The sequence below is a fragment of the Daucus carota genome, chromosome 1 (genome assembly GCF_001625215.2).
Source record: "Daucus carota subsp. sativus chromosome 1, DH1 v3.0, whole genome shotgun sequence".
Lineage (NCBI taxonomy): Eukaryota > Viridiplantae > Streptophyta > Magnoliopsida > Apiales > Apiaceae > Daucus > Daucus carota.
Window position 1 is genome coordinate 28,281,046 of NC_030381.2, and position 15,331 is coordinate 28,296,376.

The 15,331-nt window shown below is 29.3% G+C and overlaps 1 protein-coding gene across 1 annotated transcript; it reads left to right on the plus strand.

Annotated features, from left to right (window-relative positions):
* The first annotated feature begins 4,602 nt into the window (after positions 1 to 4,602).
* LOC108220284 (MADS-box transcription factor 23-like) lies at positions 4,603 to 8,479 on the plus strand. Its single transcript, XM_017394017.2, has 8 exons — positions 4,603 to 4,917; positions 6,151 to 6,226; positions 7,082 to 7,146; positions 7,232 to 7,331; positions 7,427 to 7,468; positions 7,870 to 7,911; positions 8,037 to 8,209; positions 8,389 to 8,479. The coding sequence occupies exons 1-8, from the start codon at positions 4,736 to 4,738 to the stop codon at positions 8,477 to 8,479; spliced, it is 771 nt and encodes a 256-aa protein (XP_017249506.1). The 5' UTR covers positions 4,603 to 4,735.
* Positions 8,480 to 15,331: the final 6,852 nt, after the last annotated feature.

Consider the following 15,331-nt stretch of genomic DNA (forward strand, 5'->3'; position numbering starts at 1 on the left):
TAAAAATATCAAAAATAAATATTTACTAATTTTAGTTTCAGATATTGGAAGAAAGTTTCAAAACTACCTTTTTCAATATTTCGAAAATAAAACCTACCTACCTTAATAAATATCAAATCAGAATTTGAAATTTCTCTTCAATTATTCTGATACCGAAAAATACTTACTTTTCTTCCAAGACTATGACCATATTTTTGGAAAATGTGTATATCAAAAACGAAAAATAATTTTGATAAACCGGTCTTTTCTCAAATCAACCCCTATAAATTGATGTCAGACATCATAAATTTAACATAAACAGTTTTTTTTGCCTATTTATCTTCTCCATCTAATACAATAATGAGTTATACTATGCTAACTAGATGCTTTGAATGGTGATAATGATGATTGGCTGATAAGAGTATGAGTTTGTCTGACGTGAGAGTCGACAAATCCAAATACGGGGGAAGAAACTCTTGACATGATATTGATGGATGAAAATGTCAATAAATTAACTCTTAGTGATATATGTTTGTTGGTTATATTTATTTTATTCATCGGACATGTTTGTTGTTGTTACTTTTTATATGGTTACTTTGTATACAAGAAAATATTATTCATGTAACACTTTCACAATATCTGTTTACTCGGTTCAAGCACTTTTTAAGTGAAGGCTGATTATACAGTATTAAAAAAAATTATTGCAAGCTAGGATAATTATAGACCGCTATCTCAGGGATTTAAATTGATGTTTCTGCGGACAACCAATCCAAAGAAATTGGAGGAAGGATTCACTAATATACATGTGCATGAATTTAAGTTCATACGTCAATGTTCGTATTAATGATAAGGATATACTCTCAGGAGATAATTAATAAGTTATTGAAAAGTCAGATATCTGATTTAAGTCCAAGTTAATGACAATGTTAGTGAAGAACATGGTTACTTTCAAAATAAAAAAAAACACAACTAAATTATGATTTGTCGTGCTTTAAATCATAAATATATGTAGAAATTTATATTCATTTTTTTTATTCATGAATTATAGTCTAATTTTGCAATTTCATATATTAATGTTTGTATTGCATCGAGATGTTTATAACATAAAAGTTGTTTTATTCTACAAATATTGATTTTGAATCATCAATATAATTTTTATAAGCCGCCGCAAATTTATTTTATTCTACAAATACTAACTAGAATAAAAGCGCCTGCGAGGCACAGGCCCGTAGTTTATAATTAATATTTATCTTAAAGTTATGTATTTGGATTTTAATTTATGTATAATATATATATATATATATATATATATATATATATATATTTGATTTATAATTTTATAAATATAAATTTATTTTAGAAATAAACTAATAATGTTAATAATATTTTTATTCAACTTGAACTAACAAAACATAATTTGTATACGAGATGTTTATACTGATATTAATTTGTCCAGTAGATTGTTTAATCAAATTTCGATAGTTAAAATTGATTTTAGGTCAAATTGATTTCACATAATCATATGATAGATGACCATTAATTGAACTTTATCCAAGGAACATGCACAGCCGGTACTGATTTTAAGCTCCTTAGTATATACTTATAATTTGTCACTCTTGACTGGACGATACATTCATCACCTTTAGTTGATCATCTATTGCTCTATTATTAATGAAAACGTATCTATATATTACATGCTTCTCTAAGAAATTTTTATGACGATTATTTATCTATAATTCATTTATTAGACTTGGTGTTACGAAATTATTCAGTCGATATTCAAATATAGATCATTCTCCAAATTGATTTTTACATTATTTGCATGACTAATAACTTGATTTTGAGTCTAACTCAAAACTTGGTCTTATTTCTCAAGTTTGATACATGTCATTCTGATCCTTGTATTTTTCAAGTCTAATAAAAAATATTTTAGAGTGACGTATTTTCAATTATCTAGATTTTTAATGTAACTGATTGTAGAGTTTAATGACATAATTCTAATTCAAAAAAAAATAAATTGCGCACATTAATTAATTAAGAATATTTAACCATCTCTCAAAATTAATTAAATGATGATGCTATTATAAATGAGTGATTAATGAATGTCATAAATACAATCAACATAAATATAACTAACAAAGCAATATAATTATTCAATAGTATTTAATAGTTAAAATGTAATAAATGCATTAATTGATGGCTTTCCTGTAAATATGAGATATGTAGGGGTATATTCGACTTTTCACGACCATTTTTATGGCAATTTTTGCCCTTGGTTGTCTTATTATATATATAACTAGACTAGATTTTGGATCACCAATATAATTTTTATAGGCTGCCGCAACGTGCCGTTTCTCAACTAGTTTTGTATTAATAAAGAATATTAATCATAGAATATGAAGAACAACACAGCTTGGGCCCTAAGTTCCATGCATCACACAAAATTTGTAAACATTTCATAACTGTTAGATTATAATTTATGTTCTAAAATTATATATTGTTATCAAAAGATAAAATAATTATTTTTTAAATCATAAGACGCTGTGTTCCACAATATAACTCATAGAGAGACCAATTATCTTAATATTTGTTAAAATTGAAGCATATTAATAATTAAGTGATAATTATGTTTAAGACTACTTATAAATGATAAATTATATATAAATTCGAATAATGAAAGATATATTATTTAAGATTAAACTATAAAATTATGATTGAGACTCTAAGAGCATCTCCAAACATAAAGAGTCATTAGCTAAAAGCTAAGCTGATATTCCGAAAATAAATATTATAATCAATTTCTTCGAAAAATGATACTCCAACCATACCGACCCCTTGTCTATAATTATAAACAACCTACTATGTATGACTATATTTGTCGATCCACTACATGTCTATAAAAAATCTATAGGAATATTACACATCATTTATAAGAAATCTAAGTAGGAATATTACACATCACTTATGATCATATTAAAGTCATATTAAAGTGATATATTCCATTTATAACAAAATAAATATTAATAACATACTGTCTTTTAAATTATAGACAACCAATATAGCCAATACCATCGAAGCAAAATGTCTCGCAGGTTTAGCAAATTTTACATAATGTTCTGCCATGTCCAATTTAGCCAACTATTATAACCAATCTCACCGAAGATGCTCTAATACTCGAATATTCTTTTGTACTGCCTACACTTAACCCTGTAATTATATACCTAGCTATCATGAAATAAAAAGCAAAATAGATTGATAGGATAATACTCCCTCCATCCCTATGGATATATGCATTTGTATCGGACGCGAAGACTAAAAAAAGTGTATAAAATAATGAGAAAAAGAAAGAAAAATAGGTAAAGTGGTGAGACCCATTAAATGATAGATTTGGGAAGGTTGATGGAGTTAGCGGGTGGGTGGGTGGGATTTTTATATAATAAAAGTTTACTATTTTGGGAAACGTTTTAAATGTATAAAATTGAATGGGACATATCCAAAAGGAAGTATATAGATATCAAAGGGATAGTAGATCCCTCTGTCCCATTTTATCCATTTTATATGACCCTTATTATTTTTTGGAACGTCCCAAAAAGAATGAGCCTATCATACTTACTATTTTTGAACACTACTTTACACTATTACACCCACTACTTTCTTCCACTATCTCCATTATATAATAATATAAACACTATTACACCCACTACTTTCCTCCACTATCTCAAATCTATTATTAAATATTGATAGGTCCCACCACTTTACACACTTTTCAACTAAACTCACTACATTTTTCTTAATCTCCGTGAAAGTCAAACCAGCTCATTCATTTTGGGACGGAGGGAGTATGAGAGAGACGTGGGCCCTACGGCGAAAGAAGATTTCTAAAAGGTGTTGAAAGATTAAATAATCTGAAACAAAATCATATTAAAACTTTCAAACTATTATATTCCATAAATAAATTGAAACAAAATCAGATTCTCAAATTTGTTTCTAATATACCCGAAACTAAAAAAGGTAGTTCTAATTTTTGATATTTTTCATCCAAAAATTTCATAAAATTAAAAAAATAGAATTGAGCGATGTGAGAGGCGCCACCTACACACCCCTCGCTTCTCCTTTATATAAGTAATATTCAAAAATATCAGAAAATTAGAAAAATAGAACGGAGCGATGTGAGAGGCGCCACCTACATACCCCTCGCTTCTCCTTTATATAAGTATATTGATGTAAAGTAATGAGAAAAAGAAAGAAAAATAGATAAAGTGGTGAGACCCATGAAATAATAGATTTGGAAAGGTAAATGGAGTTAGTGGGTGGGAGAGATTTTTATATAATAAAAGTTTACTATTTTGAGATACTTTTTAAATGTATAGAATTGAATGAGACATATCGAAACTAAATCACAGGGACAACAGAAGAGAAATGAGAGAGACGTGGGCCCAGCGGCGAAAGAAGATTTCTAAAAGGTGTCAAAAGTGGAGAGGGCGTGTGCCGTGTCATGCATAAAATCTAATGCCATGCAAAATTTCTGTTTTTAGATCTCTCTCTCTCTCTTATTCCCTTTTGTCTACAAATTGAACTCAACGCCTCTTTACCTTCTCTTTTGATTGGAGTAGAGATATAAATTTGGATATATAGAGACAAAACTGGACAGCCCAGCCCAGTATTTCTTTTCCTTTTTAAGAATAATATTCCAGAGAGAGAACAAGGTATCTCTTTATATAGAGAGAGATTTGGGTGAATCTGATAATTGGGAGAGATGGGTAGGGGAAAGATTGAGATGGCCAAGATCGAGAATGTGACTAGCAGGCAAGTGACTTTCTCCAAGCGACGTGCTGGTTTGATGAAGAAGGCTTATGAGCTGTCCGTTCTGTGTGAGGCTGAGATTGCTGTCATTGTTTTCTCCAGCACTGGCAAGCTTTTTGAGTTTGCTAGTTCCAGGTCTCTCTCTCTCTCTCCCTCCCCCTCTCTCTCTCCCTCTCTCTCTCTCTCGATTTGCTACTGAATCTGTTGACATCAAGCTTTAATTGTTTTTATCTGGTTTAAGAAAGAGTAGATTTAATGTGGTTGCTAATCTTTGTTGTTAAGAACTTAATCAGGTAAATATACATGCTTGTTTATATGATTTTATTTGCAATTTTTGGCTGAATTGACAGAAGTCTTCTTGTTACATGTTATTATAAAATGGAGAGTTGAGTCAACAACATGCTTTGATGTGAACAGTGTGCTGTCATGTATCGTTGAGACTGAAACTCGATACATATATTTGAGTAATCTTTGAGGGCGAGAGACTAATTTTAATGGTTCCAAGTAACAAATGAAACCACAGAAGATATCTGAATGAATGTTTGGTATTTGTAGAAGTATTTTAGATCTTTACATGCATGTTTGCTGGACCTCTATTAATGGATTCAGCTTAGATGAGAAATTGGGCTTGAAAAGGCTTTTTAATTCAGACGGTCGAGTGATATGTGTGTCTAAGATTTGAAATACCTTACAGATCCTCATATCAGTAATTAGGACCAGTGCTTGTTCAGAGCAACTGTTGATTTGGACTAAGATTATGATCACAGGAAGGATACATCACCTGATTGAAATCGGGTTTACAAAATGTTGGTTTGGTTTCAATTCATGTGTTTTCATTCGGTTTTTGAACCCAAAACTGTATAAGAAGAACCACATTCTTTTAAAGAACAAATAATTAACATCATTATGGTCACTAAATTTTGTTAGTTAGTCGGGGCTTAGAATGAACAAAAATGCCTAATCTTGAACCTTGCATTAATGGAGGATTTCGCACCGGAGAGAACAGGGGTGGAGTGAAGATTATTTTTACCTAAAATTCTTTTGCCATATTGATACGTTCTTTATAAGTAATATTATAAACTCGTCTATTAAGAAGTTGACCTTTGAATGAACCGTCACTTGCATTTTTTTGAAAATAATTATAACTAAAAATTATTCGGTGGGAGGGCTTGCGTCAGCAGATTACCTAGTTCTTCGTCACTATCTTTTGAGTAAATCAAATTAGTATAGTACTCGAATATCATCCAAACGAGGCAAATACAATTATTTATTCATGTTTTGTTTTTGTTCAATCTTGCGCGCAGCTGTTTCCTTTGTTGGTTAGTATAAATCATATTCTGAGTGTTTATCATTACTTCGCTATTGCAGTATGGATCAGACACTTGAACGGTATAGCAAATGTCTGGAAACGTCTGGAAATTCTGCTGTCGTGCATGAGGTACCGGTATGTATCATTCTTATTTCGAATATTTTTGGCTTTTTTCTTCTCCGTCTAGCCCACCATATAATGGCGCATATGCTAAAATGAAGTGGAATTAAAAAGTGCCGCACCTCTTTTTAGAAACTTCAGTAACTAGATGCACCCAGTGGCGGAGGCACGTTGTGCCCTCGGGGGGCGTGTGCGGTGTGCCCCCTGGATTAAAAAAACATATTTTTCATGTGAAGCCCGCGTATATAATATTAAAAACATACAATTTTAACCCTCATGTAACTTCTAATACCCAAATTTGATATCATTACTGTATTATCGAAAGTATTTTTTTCTTATATTCTTTTCACAAAAGTCGAAAGGTAAAATGAGGGCTCAAAAGATATCACTAGTAGTCTCCCTCATATAGTTCCTTCGCTCGTTACGGCTAAAAAAAATTTAATGTGCCCCCTTCACCGGTAAGTTCTGGCCCCCCCACCGGATGCACCTGAATTGATACAAAATTTTCCTTCTATTATTTGAGTTATTTAGTGTCTGCTGACAGTAACGATGTCAAGATAAAAGATCCTAAGCTTCTGACTTCTGAGGCAGTTATTCATAACATATCATGTGTCTTTTTTATGTATTCAACTATAGTTAACATTGGTTCTCTGCAAAAGTGCCATTGAAATAAAATCTCACTATCACCCTATTTTGACGAATATGCAATGCATTAGAAGCTAGGCGGGTCCTTTGATAAACGAGAAACTATCATGTGACTAGCATGGTAATCATATCTATAGATGAGATGCTCATTTTGGTTAAATATTCTGTCAAGTTTTACTAAGCTATATACTTACTGTTTATTTTTCTTGATGTATTGTGTTCGAGAAGAAGGAAGTTCAGGAAGTTCAGGGCCTAAAAGAGGAGAGTGCAGATCTCAAGATGAAAAACAAGTAAGTTTCCTTTTAGCTTGTGAAGTAGTCAAACACTTGTATGGAAGAGTGTACTTATTGTGGTCATGTTTTTCATCTTTCGTAGGCAGATATTGGGAAAGGACCTTAGCGGTTTGGGCTTAAAAGAATTGCAGCAGTTAGAACAGCTCTTAAATGAAGGGTTATTATCTCTGAAGGACAAAAAGGTTTCATTACGTGTCCACCTGTAACTCAGTATCTATTAAGTGAAGTGTTTTATGCAGAAAGACAGGTTTCTTAACTGAATGATCAATTATCTCAGGAACAATTACTGAAGGAGCAACTGGAAATATCAAGGGAAAAGGTAAGAGTTTACAGTGTCGATCAGCTATATGTGATAGAAGAAATAATTTGTATTTATTTCACCTTAAAGAACGATGAGATATAAATATGGTTGTTAATAAATATAGTTACCTATAGAAGTGGCATCCTGTTTAGATTTATTTACCTACTGGCAAGACAAATTCATAGATTACTGAAATAAAATAGAGTCCTGCAATTTATTGAGAGAATAAATGAAATTAGTCTCCTGCAAGTTTAGTGTCAATATGTAGAAGAAGCATGATGCTATTTTACGTAGAACTACAAAATTTACTACTATTACATATATGTGGTTGCATTTACCACTGCGATGAAAGACAACAGTTGCCATTGCATTACCGAGATAACCTTATTATATTTTTTTTCCACTTCCCTTGCTACCAGGAACAGAAGGTCAGCATGGAGAATGCTAATCTGCGCAGAAAGGTAAATCATTTATCCTCGAGAAAGATTCCTTTCATGTCTCTCTCATACATGTGATTCTAAAATCAGATTGTAGTATTACCATTTTTGTTTGATCTACTGTTTTAATGTTTCAAATATGATTGCAGATTGAGGAGCTTCAAAGTTATTTTCCACAAAATGCACTCCCTGAGTCTGGCTACCTTGAGTACCATGACGTGCCAAGGAAATATTCTCCAATTAAACATATACCCGCAAGTCTGGAAACAGATTGCCCACCTGATGCTGAAAACACAAATATGATGACCGCCTTGATCCTTGGGTAATTCATTTAATTTTTTGGATCATCGTGCTTTATCCCCCCACCCCAATCTAGAAAATTATTTATTAGCTGATGTATGCTGTTTTCGGCTGTTAGAGTTCTCTCAGGCTTCTATCTCTTATATACAATAACATGTTATATTGTTCAGTCCGCCTCACATAGTCTTTCTGCATGCACAGTCCCCCTCCTGAGAACAATCAACGAAAGAGGAAGACTCCGGAGCAAGAAACTGAAACTCCTTCTGGTACTTTTGACAGTCAGATTGACTGATGATTCTTGCCTTTAGTTGTTTGGCGAAAACCATTTTGAAAGTGGAAGTTCTAAATACATAGGTGATGCTCATTTTATGACAAAACGTTTCTTGTGGGGAAAATTTTTAAGACAAAAGTTGCAGTGTCTTTTTTCCTGTTTCCCGGTAAACCATTACTGGGGGGAAAATATTGAAACTGAGTAAAAGCCAATTATAGGCCGGATCACATGAATAATTTGCTGGTTTTGTTTTTTGCTGTTTTTTGTTTCGTCAGAGTAATATGTCAGATTAAGTAGCAGTTTCCTTACCTTTATTTACTTTCTACTTTTAAGATGCTTTAAGAAGAATATGTGCTAATCTCTGGGGCAACCTCTGTTCCTGATCTTCTGAGAAGCATATGTGCTAATCTTCTTGTCTCGATTGTGTTTGGTTTTATATGTAATTCAAAGTCAAATTATTGATTATAGTTACTACATTGCTGCGATCAGACTCCAGAGAGAAATTCTTGAGACCAACATGATTAGCTAGTGAAAACCCTCATTCGCAGCAACCATTTGAGTAGCAAGAAGCTCATATTCTAGCATTCACCAACACTGAGCTTCTTCTTCCATTCTTTTTGTAACAAGTTACGTGTAAATTTTACTCGTCTCTATGAAGTAGTATTTCAGGCTCCTTTTTTCCCCTTAATTTTCGTTCAGTTTATCTTATAAAATTCTCTAGTTCCACATCTTTTATTCAACTTTCACTTTTACTCTTTCTTTCTTCATATGTATTGCCCACATAGTTTTTATACAATCTTCCTGTCAATCGTGTCTTGTTTTGTGTGGTCTACTTGGTGTTCATGTGAAATCCATGTCGGCTACGTTTTACGATTCGTGTATTTAATGTTGATTTCATATGAGTTTTGAAATATGTCATGTAATTTTTGTGTATATTTATTATAAATATAATAATAATATTCCATCAAATTATATTTTAAGAATATATTTTTTACATATTATTTTTATATTATTTTCAGAACTGATTCTTCAACAGAATAATTCTGGATGATTATTATTCTGTTATAGAATTATGTTGAGATATTGCATAATTTTAAATGATTTTTGGAATAAAAGAATTACATAACTTAGTTTTCGATTAATAATCATAATTTGTAATTATATTCCATAATATATATATATATATATATATATATATATATATATATATATATATATATATATATATATATATATATATATATATATATATATATATATAAGAAAGTTCTATGGAGACTTGATTATTTGGAGACCGTAGAGACCTAATCCTGGCCATCCAATCATTAAACATCCAACGGCTGCATATATTTTGTCCTGCACATTTGTTTTCTCTCCCTATCCTGTCCTGCACTTCTAAATCGATGAACAACAAGCAGTACTTCTAAATCTTGCATAACATAAAATAATAATTCCATAATATTGGTGTTCAATCACCGAAATCCTAACAAATAAAAATAATAATTGCATACAAAACAAAGATGTAGTTGGACACTGCTATGATTGGCACTGAACTCATTGTAATTGTCCTGCAACGAATTGAATTTGTTGCAAGACAAAATAATACTTAGATATATCACAAATATGCGGGACAAATTATTAATATTACATTACTAGAAATGCAGGACAAGAATAGTGTAAATTACAAACATAGTTTTGAATTAAAACTAAAAACAAGAAATGCAGGACAAGAATATTAATATTACATTACTAGAAATGCAGGACAAGAATAGTATAAATTATTAATATTACAAAACTAGAAATGCAGGACAAGAAATGCAGGACAAAGAATATTTAATCATGTCCATTGATTGCCATATTATTTAACGATAGATCTCGTAGTCTCTAATGACTCCAAAATTTTTGGTCTCCATTGAGCCCAACTCATATATATATATATATATATATATATATATATATATATAGACACACACATACACACACTTACGAGATCTTAAACTCCATGTTTTATATATAATATAATATTTTTCTCTATTTATATAGATGTTGTTGGTTGCTTGACATACGTGGATGACATTGAAACCGTCAATCGCGCTGGAAAAATAGAGATCAAGGAATTGTGACAAATTAGTAAGCTATTAAAAAGTTGTTTTAAATCATTAATTACATATAGAAATTTACTTTTATTTTTTGACTCATGAATTATAGTTCAATTTTGCAATTTTGTATATTAATATTGGTATTGCGTTGAGATGTTTATAATATAAAATTTATTTTATTCTACAAATATTAATTTTGAAGTATTAATATAATTTTTATAGACCGTTGTAAATTTATTTTATTCTATAGATATAATTTTGAATTATTAATATAATTTTTATAGGTCGCCGCAACGCGCGACTTCTCAACTAGCTTAATAGGAAAAAAAGGAGGAAACTCAGATTCATTTTGCGCGGCTGCCCTCTCGAGAATTTACTAAATACATTATCTTCTCACTTGCTTTCCAAATTTCTAGATATGATCAATCAATTGATTATCCTTTTATTTTTATCACTTTTTATTCATGGATTTCTTGATTTTTTGAATAAATTGTTAGTTTTTAATCTTTTTGTATCTTTTGTATGATAATATGGTTTATTGGGGGTTCCTTGAGAATTGAGTTTGAAGGGTGCTTTCTTTTATCTTGTATAATCTTTTTTGAATATTCTTTTATATAGTTATTTTGTATATCGAAAAATATTATTTATGCAACACTTCCACAATACCTGTTTACTCAGTTCAAACACGTTTTAAGTGAAGGTTGTTTATACAGTATTAAAAAACAAAGTTGTTGTAAGTTCGAGTAATTATAAACCACTATCTAAAGGATTTGAATTGATGTTTCTCCGGACAACCAATCCAAAGAAATTGGAGGAAAGATTCACTAGTATACCCAGGCATGAATTTAAGTTCATACGTCAATGTTCGTATTAATGAGGAATTGAGGATATACTCTCAGGAGATTAATAAGTTATTATAAAGTCAGATTTATCAGATTTAAGTCCATGTTATTGACAATGTTAGTGAAGAACATGATTACTTTTCAAAAAAAATAAAACACACAACTAAAATTATGATTCGTCGTGCTTTAAAACATTAGTTATATGTAGAAATTTATTTTCATTTTTTCACTCATGAATTATAGTCTAATTTTGCAATTTTATATATTAATACTTGTATTGCATCGAAATGTTTATAACATAAAATTTGTTTCAATTTTTCTATTTTTTTGGATTTTTTGGATGAAAAATATAAAAAATAAAAACTATTTTTTTTAGTTTAACATATATTGGAAGCAAGTTTCAGAACTACCATATTTAAACTATCAAAAATAAAATATGTCTGCCTTTTTTAGTATCAAAATTATTGGAAGAGAGTGACAAATTATAGTACGATTTTAATTTTAAAAATATCAAAAATAAATATTTACTAATTTTAGTTTCAGATATTGGAAGAAAGTTTCAAAACTACCTTTTTCAATATTTCGAAAATAAAACCTACCTACCTTAATAAATATCAAATCAGAATTTGAAATTTCTCTTCAATTATTCTGATACCGAAAAATACTTACTTTTCTTCCAAGACTATGACCATATTTTTGGAAAATGTGTATATCAAAAACGAAAAATAATTTTGATAAACCGGTCTTTTCTCAAATCAACCCCTATAAATTGATGTCAGACATCATAAATTTAACATAAACAGTTTTTTTTCCCTATTTATCTTCTCCATCTAATACAATAATGAGTTATACTATGCTAACTAGATGCTTTGAATGGTGATAATGATGATTGGCTGATAAGAGTATGAGTTTGTCTGACGTGAGAGTCGACAAATCCAAATACGGGGGAAGAAAGTCTTGACATGATATTGATGGATGAAAATGTCAATAAATTAACTCTTAGTGATATATGTTTGTTGGTTATATTTATTTTATTCATCGGACATGTTTGTTGTTGTTACTTTTTATATGGTTGCTTTGTATACAAGAAAATATTATTCATGTAACACTTTCACAATATCTGTTTACTCGGTTCAAGCACTTTTTAAGTGAAGGCTGATTATACAGTATTAAAAAAAATTGTTGCAAGCTAGGATAATTATAGACCGCTATCTCAAGGATTTAAATTGATGTTTCTGCGGACAACCAATCCAAAGAAATTGGAGGAAGGATTCACTAATATACATGTGCATGAATTTAAGTTCATACGTCAATGTTCGTATTAATGATAAGGATATACTCTCAGGAGATAATTAATAAGTTATTGAAAAGTCAGATATCTGATTTAAGTCCAAGTTAATGACAATGTTAGTGAAGAACATGATTACTTTCAAAATAAAAAAAAAAACACAACTAAATTATGATTTGTCGTGCTTTAAATCATAAATATATGTAGAAATTTATATTCATTTTTTTTACTCATGAATTATAGTCTAATTTTGCAATTTCATATATTAATGTTTGTATTGCATCGAGATGTTTATAACATAAAAGTTGTTTTATTCTACAAATATTGATTTTGAATCATCAATATAATTTTTATAAGCCGCCGCAAATTTATTTTATTCTACAAATACTAACTAGAATAAAAGCGCCTGCGAGGCACAGGCCCGTAGTTTATAATAAATATTTATCTTAAAGTTATGTATTTGGATTTTAATTTATGTATAATATATATTTGATTTATAATTTTATAAATATAAATTTATTTTAGAAATAAACTAATAATGTTAATAATATTTTTATTCAACTTGAACTAACAAAACATAATTTGTATACGAGATGTTTATACTGATATTAATTTGTCCAGTAGATTGTTTAATCAAATTTCGATAGTTAAAATTGATTTTAGGTCAAATTGATTTCATATAATCATATGATAGATGACCATTAATTGAACTTTATCCAAGGAACATGCACAGCCGGCACTGATTTTAAGCTCCTTAGTATATACTTATAATTTGTCACTCTTGACTGGACGATACATTCATCACCTTTAGTTGATCATCTATTGCTCTATTATTAATGAAAACGTATCTATATATTACATGCTTCTCTAAGAAATTTTTATGACGATTATATATCTATAATTCATTTATTAGACTTGGTGTTACAAAATTATTCAGTCGATATTCAAATATAGATCATTCTCCAAATTGATTTTTACATTATTTGCATGACTAATAACTTGATTTTGAGTCTAACTCAAAACTTGGTCTTATTTCTCAAGTTTGATACATGTCATTCTGATCCTTGTATTTTTCAAGTCTAATAAAAAATATTTTAGAGTGACGTATTTTCAATTATCTAGATTTTTAATGTAACTGATTGTGGAGTTTAATGACATAATTCTAATTCAAAAAAATAAATTGCGCACATTAATTAATTAAGAATATTTAACCATCTCTCAAAATTAATTAAATGATGATGCTATTATAAATGAGTGATTAATGAATGTCATAAATACAATCAATATAAATATAACTAACAAAGCAATATAATTATTCAATAGTATTTAATAGTTAAAATGTAATAAATGCATTAATTGATGGCTTTCCTGTAAATATGAGATATGTAGGGGTATATTCGACTTTTCACGACCATTAGTGAGTATTTATTTCTGGTTAACTGAATACCAAAACAAATTGATTCAATTTTTGTTCATTTATGATTTTTGTATATTTCAATATTCTGGTATTTTTGATATATTTTAATTTAAATAATTGAATAAACCAAATATATTTAAAACATAAAATTATTATCAATATTTATATCATATAACTAATAATTTATTTTTAAAAATATAATTTAGTTGTATTAAATTCAATTAACGTAAGTATAACTAACAAAGGAATATAATAATTCAATAGTATTTAATAGTTTAAATGTAATAGATGCATTAATTGATGGCTTTCCTGTAATTATGAGATAAGCAGGGGTATATTTGACTTTTCATGACCATTTTCTTGACAATTTTTGCCCTTGGTTGTCTTATTATATATATATATATATATATATATATATATATATAAGTAGACTAGACTAGATTTTGGATCACCAATATAATTTTTATAGGCTGCCGCAACGTGCCGTTTCTCAACTAGTTTTGTATTAATAAAGAATATTAATCATAGAATATGAAGAACAACACAGCTTGGGCCCTAAGTTCCATGCATCACACAAAATTTGTAAACATTTCATAACTGTTAGATTATAATTTATGTTCTAAAATTATATATTGTTATCAAAAGATAAAATAATTATTTTTTAAATCATAAGACGTTGTGTTCCACAATATAACTCATAGAGAGACCAATTATCTTAATATTTGTTAAAATTGAAGCATATTAATAATTAAGTGATAATTATGTTTAAGACTACTTATAAATGATAAATTATATATAAATTCGAATAATGAAAGATATATTATTTAAGATTAAACTATAAAATTATGATTGAGACTCTAAGAGCATCTCCAAACATAAAGAGTCATTAGCTAAAAGCTAAGCTGATATTCCGAAAATAAATATTATAATCAATTTCTTCGAAAAATGATACTCCAACCATACCGACCCCTTGTCTATAATTATAAACAACCTACTATATATGACTATATTTGTCGATCCACTACATGTCTATAAAAAATCTATAGGAATATTACACATCATTTATAAGAAATCTAAGTAGGAATATTACACATCACTTATGATCATATTAAAGTCATATTAAAGTGATATATTCCATTTATAACAAAATAAATATTAATAACATACTGTCTTTTAAATTATAGACAACCAATATAGCCAATACCATCGAAGCAAAATGTCTCGCAG

What these genes read in the sequence shown, in the direction of transcription:
- LOC108220284 (XM_017394017.2), top strand. Translation starts at nt 4,736, where the DNA reads ATGGGTAGGGGAAAGATTGAGATGGCCAAGATCGAGAATGTGACTAGC. An exon ending in GATCTCAAGATGAAAAACAA is followed by an intron (nt 7,147 to 7,231) that starts GTAAGTTTCCTT and finishes CATCTTTCGTAG; the next exon opens with GCAGATATTGGGAAAGGACC. An exon ending in TATCTCTGAAGGACAAAAAG is followed by an intron (nt 7,332 to 7,426) that starts GTTTCATTACGT and finishes CAATTATCTCAG; the next exon opens with GAACAATTACTGAAGGAGCA.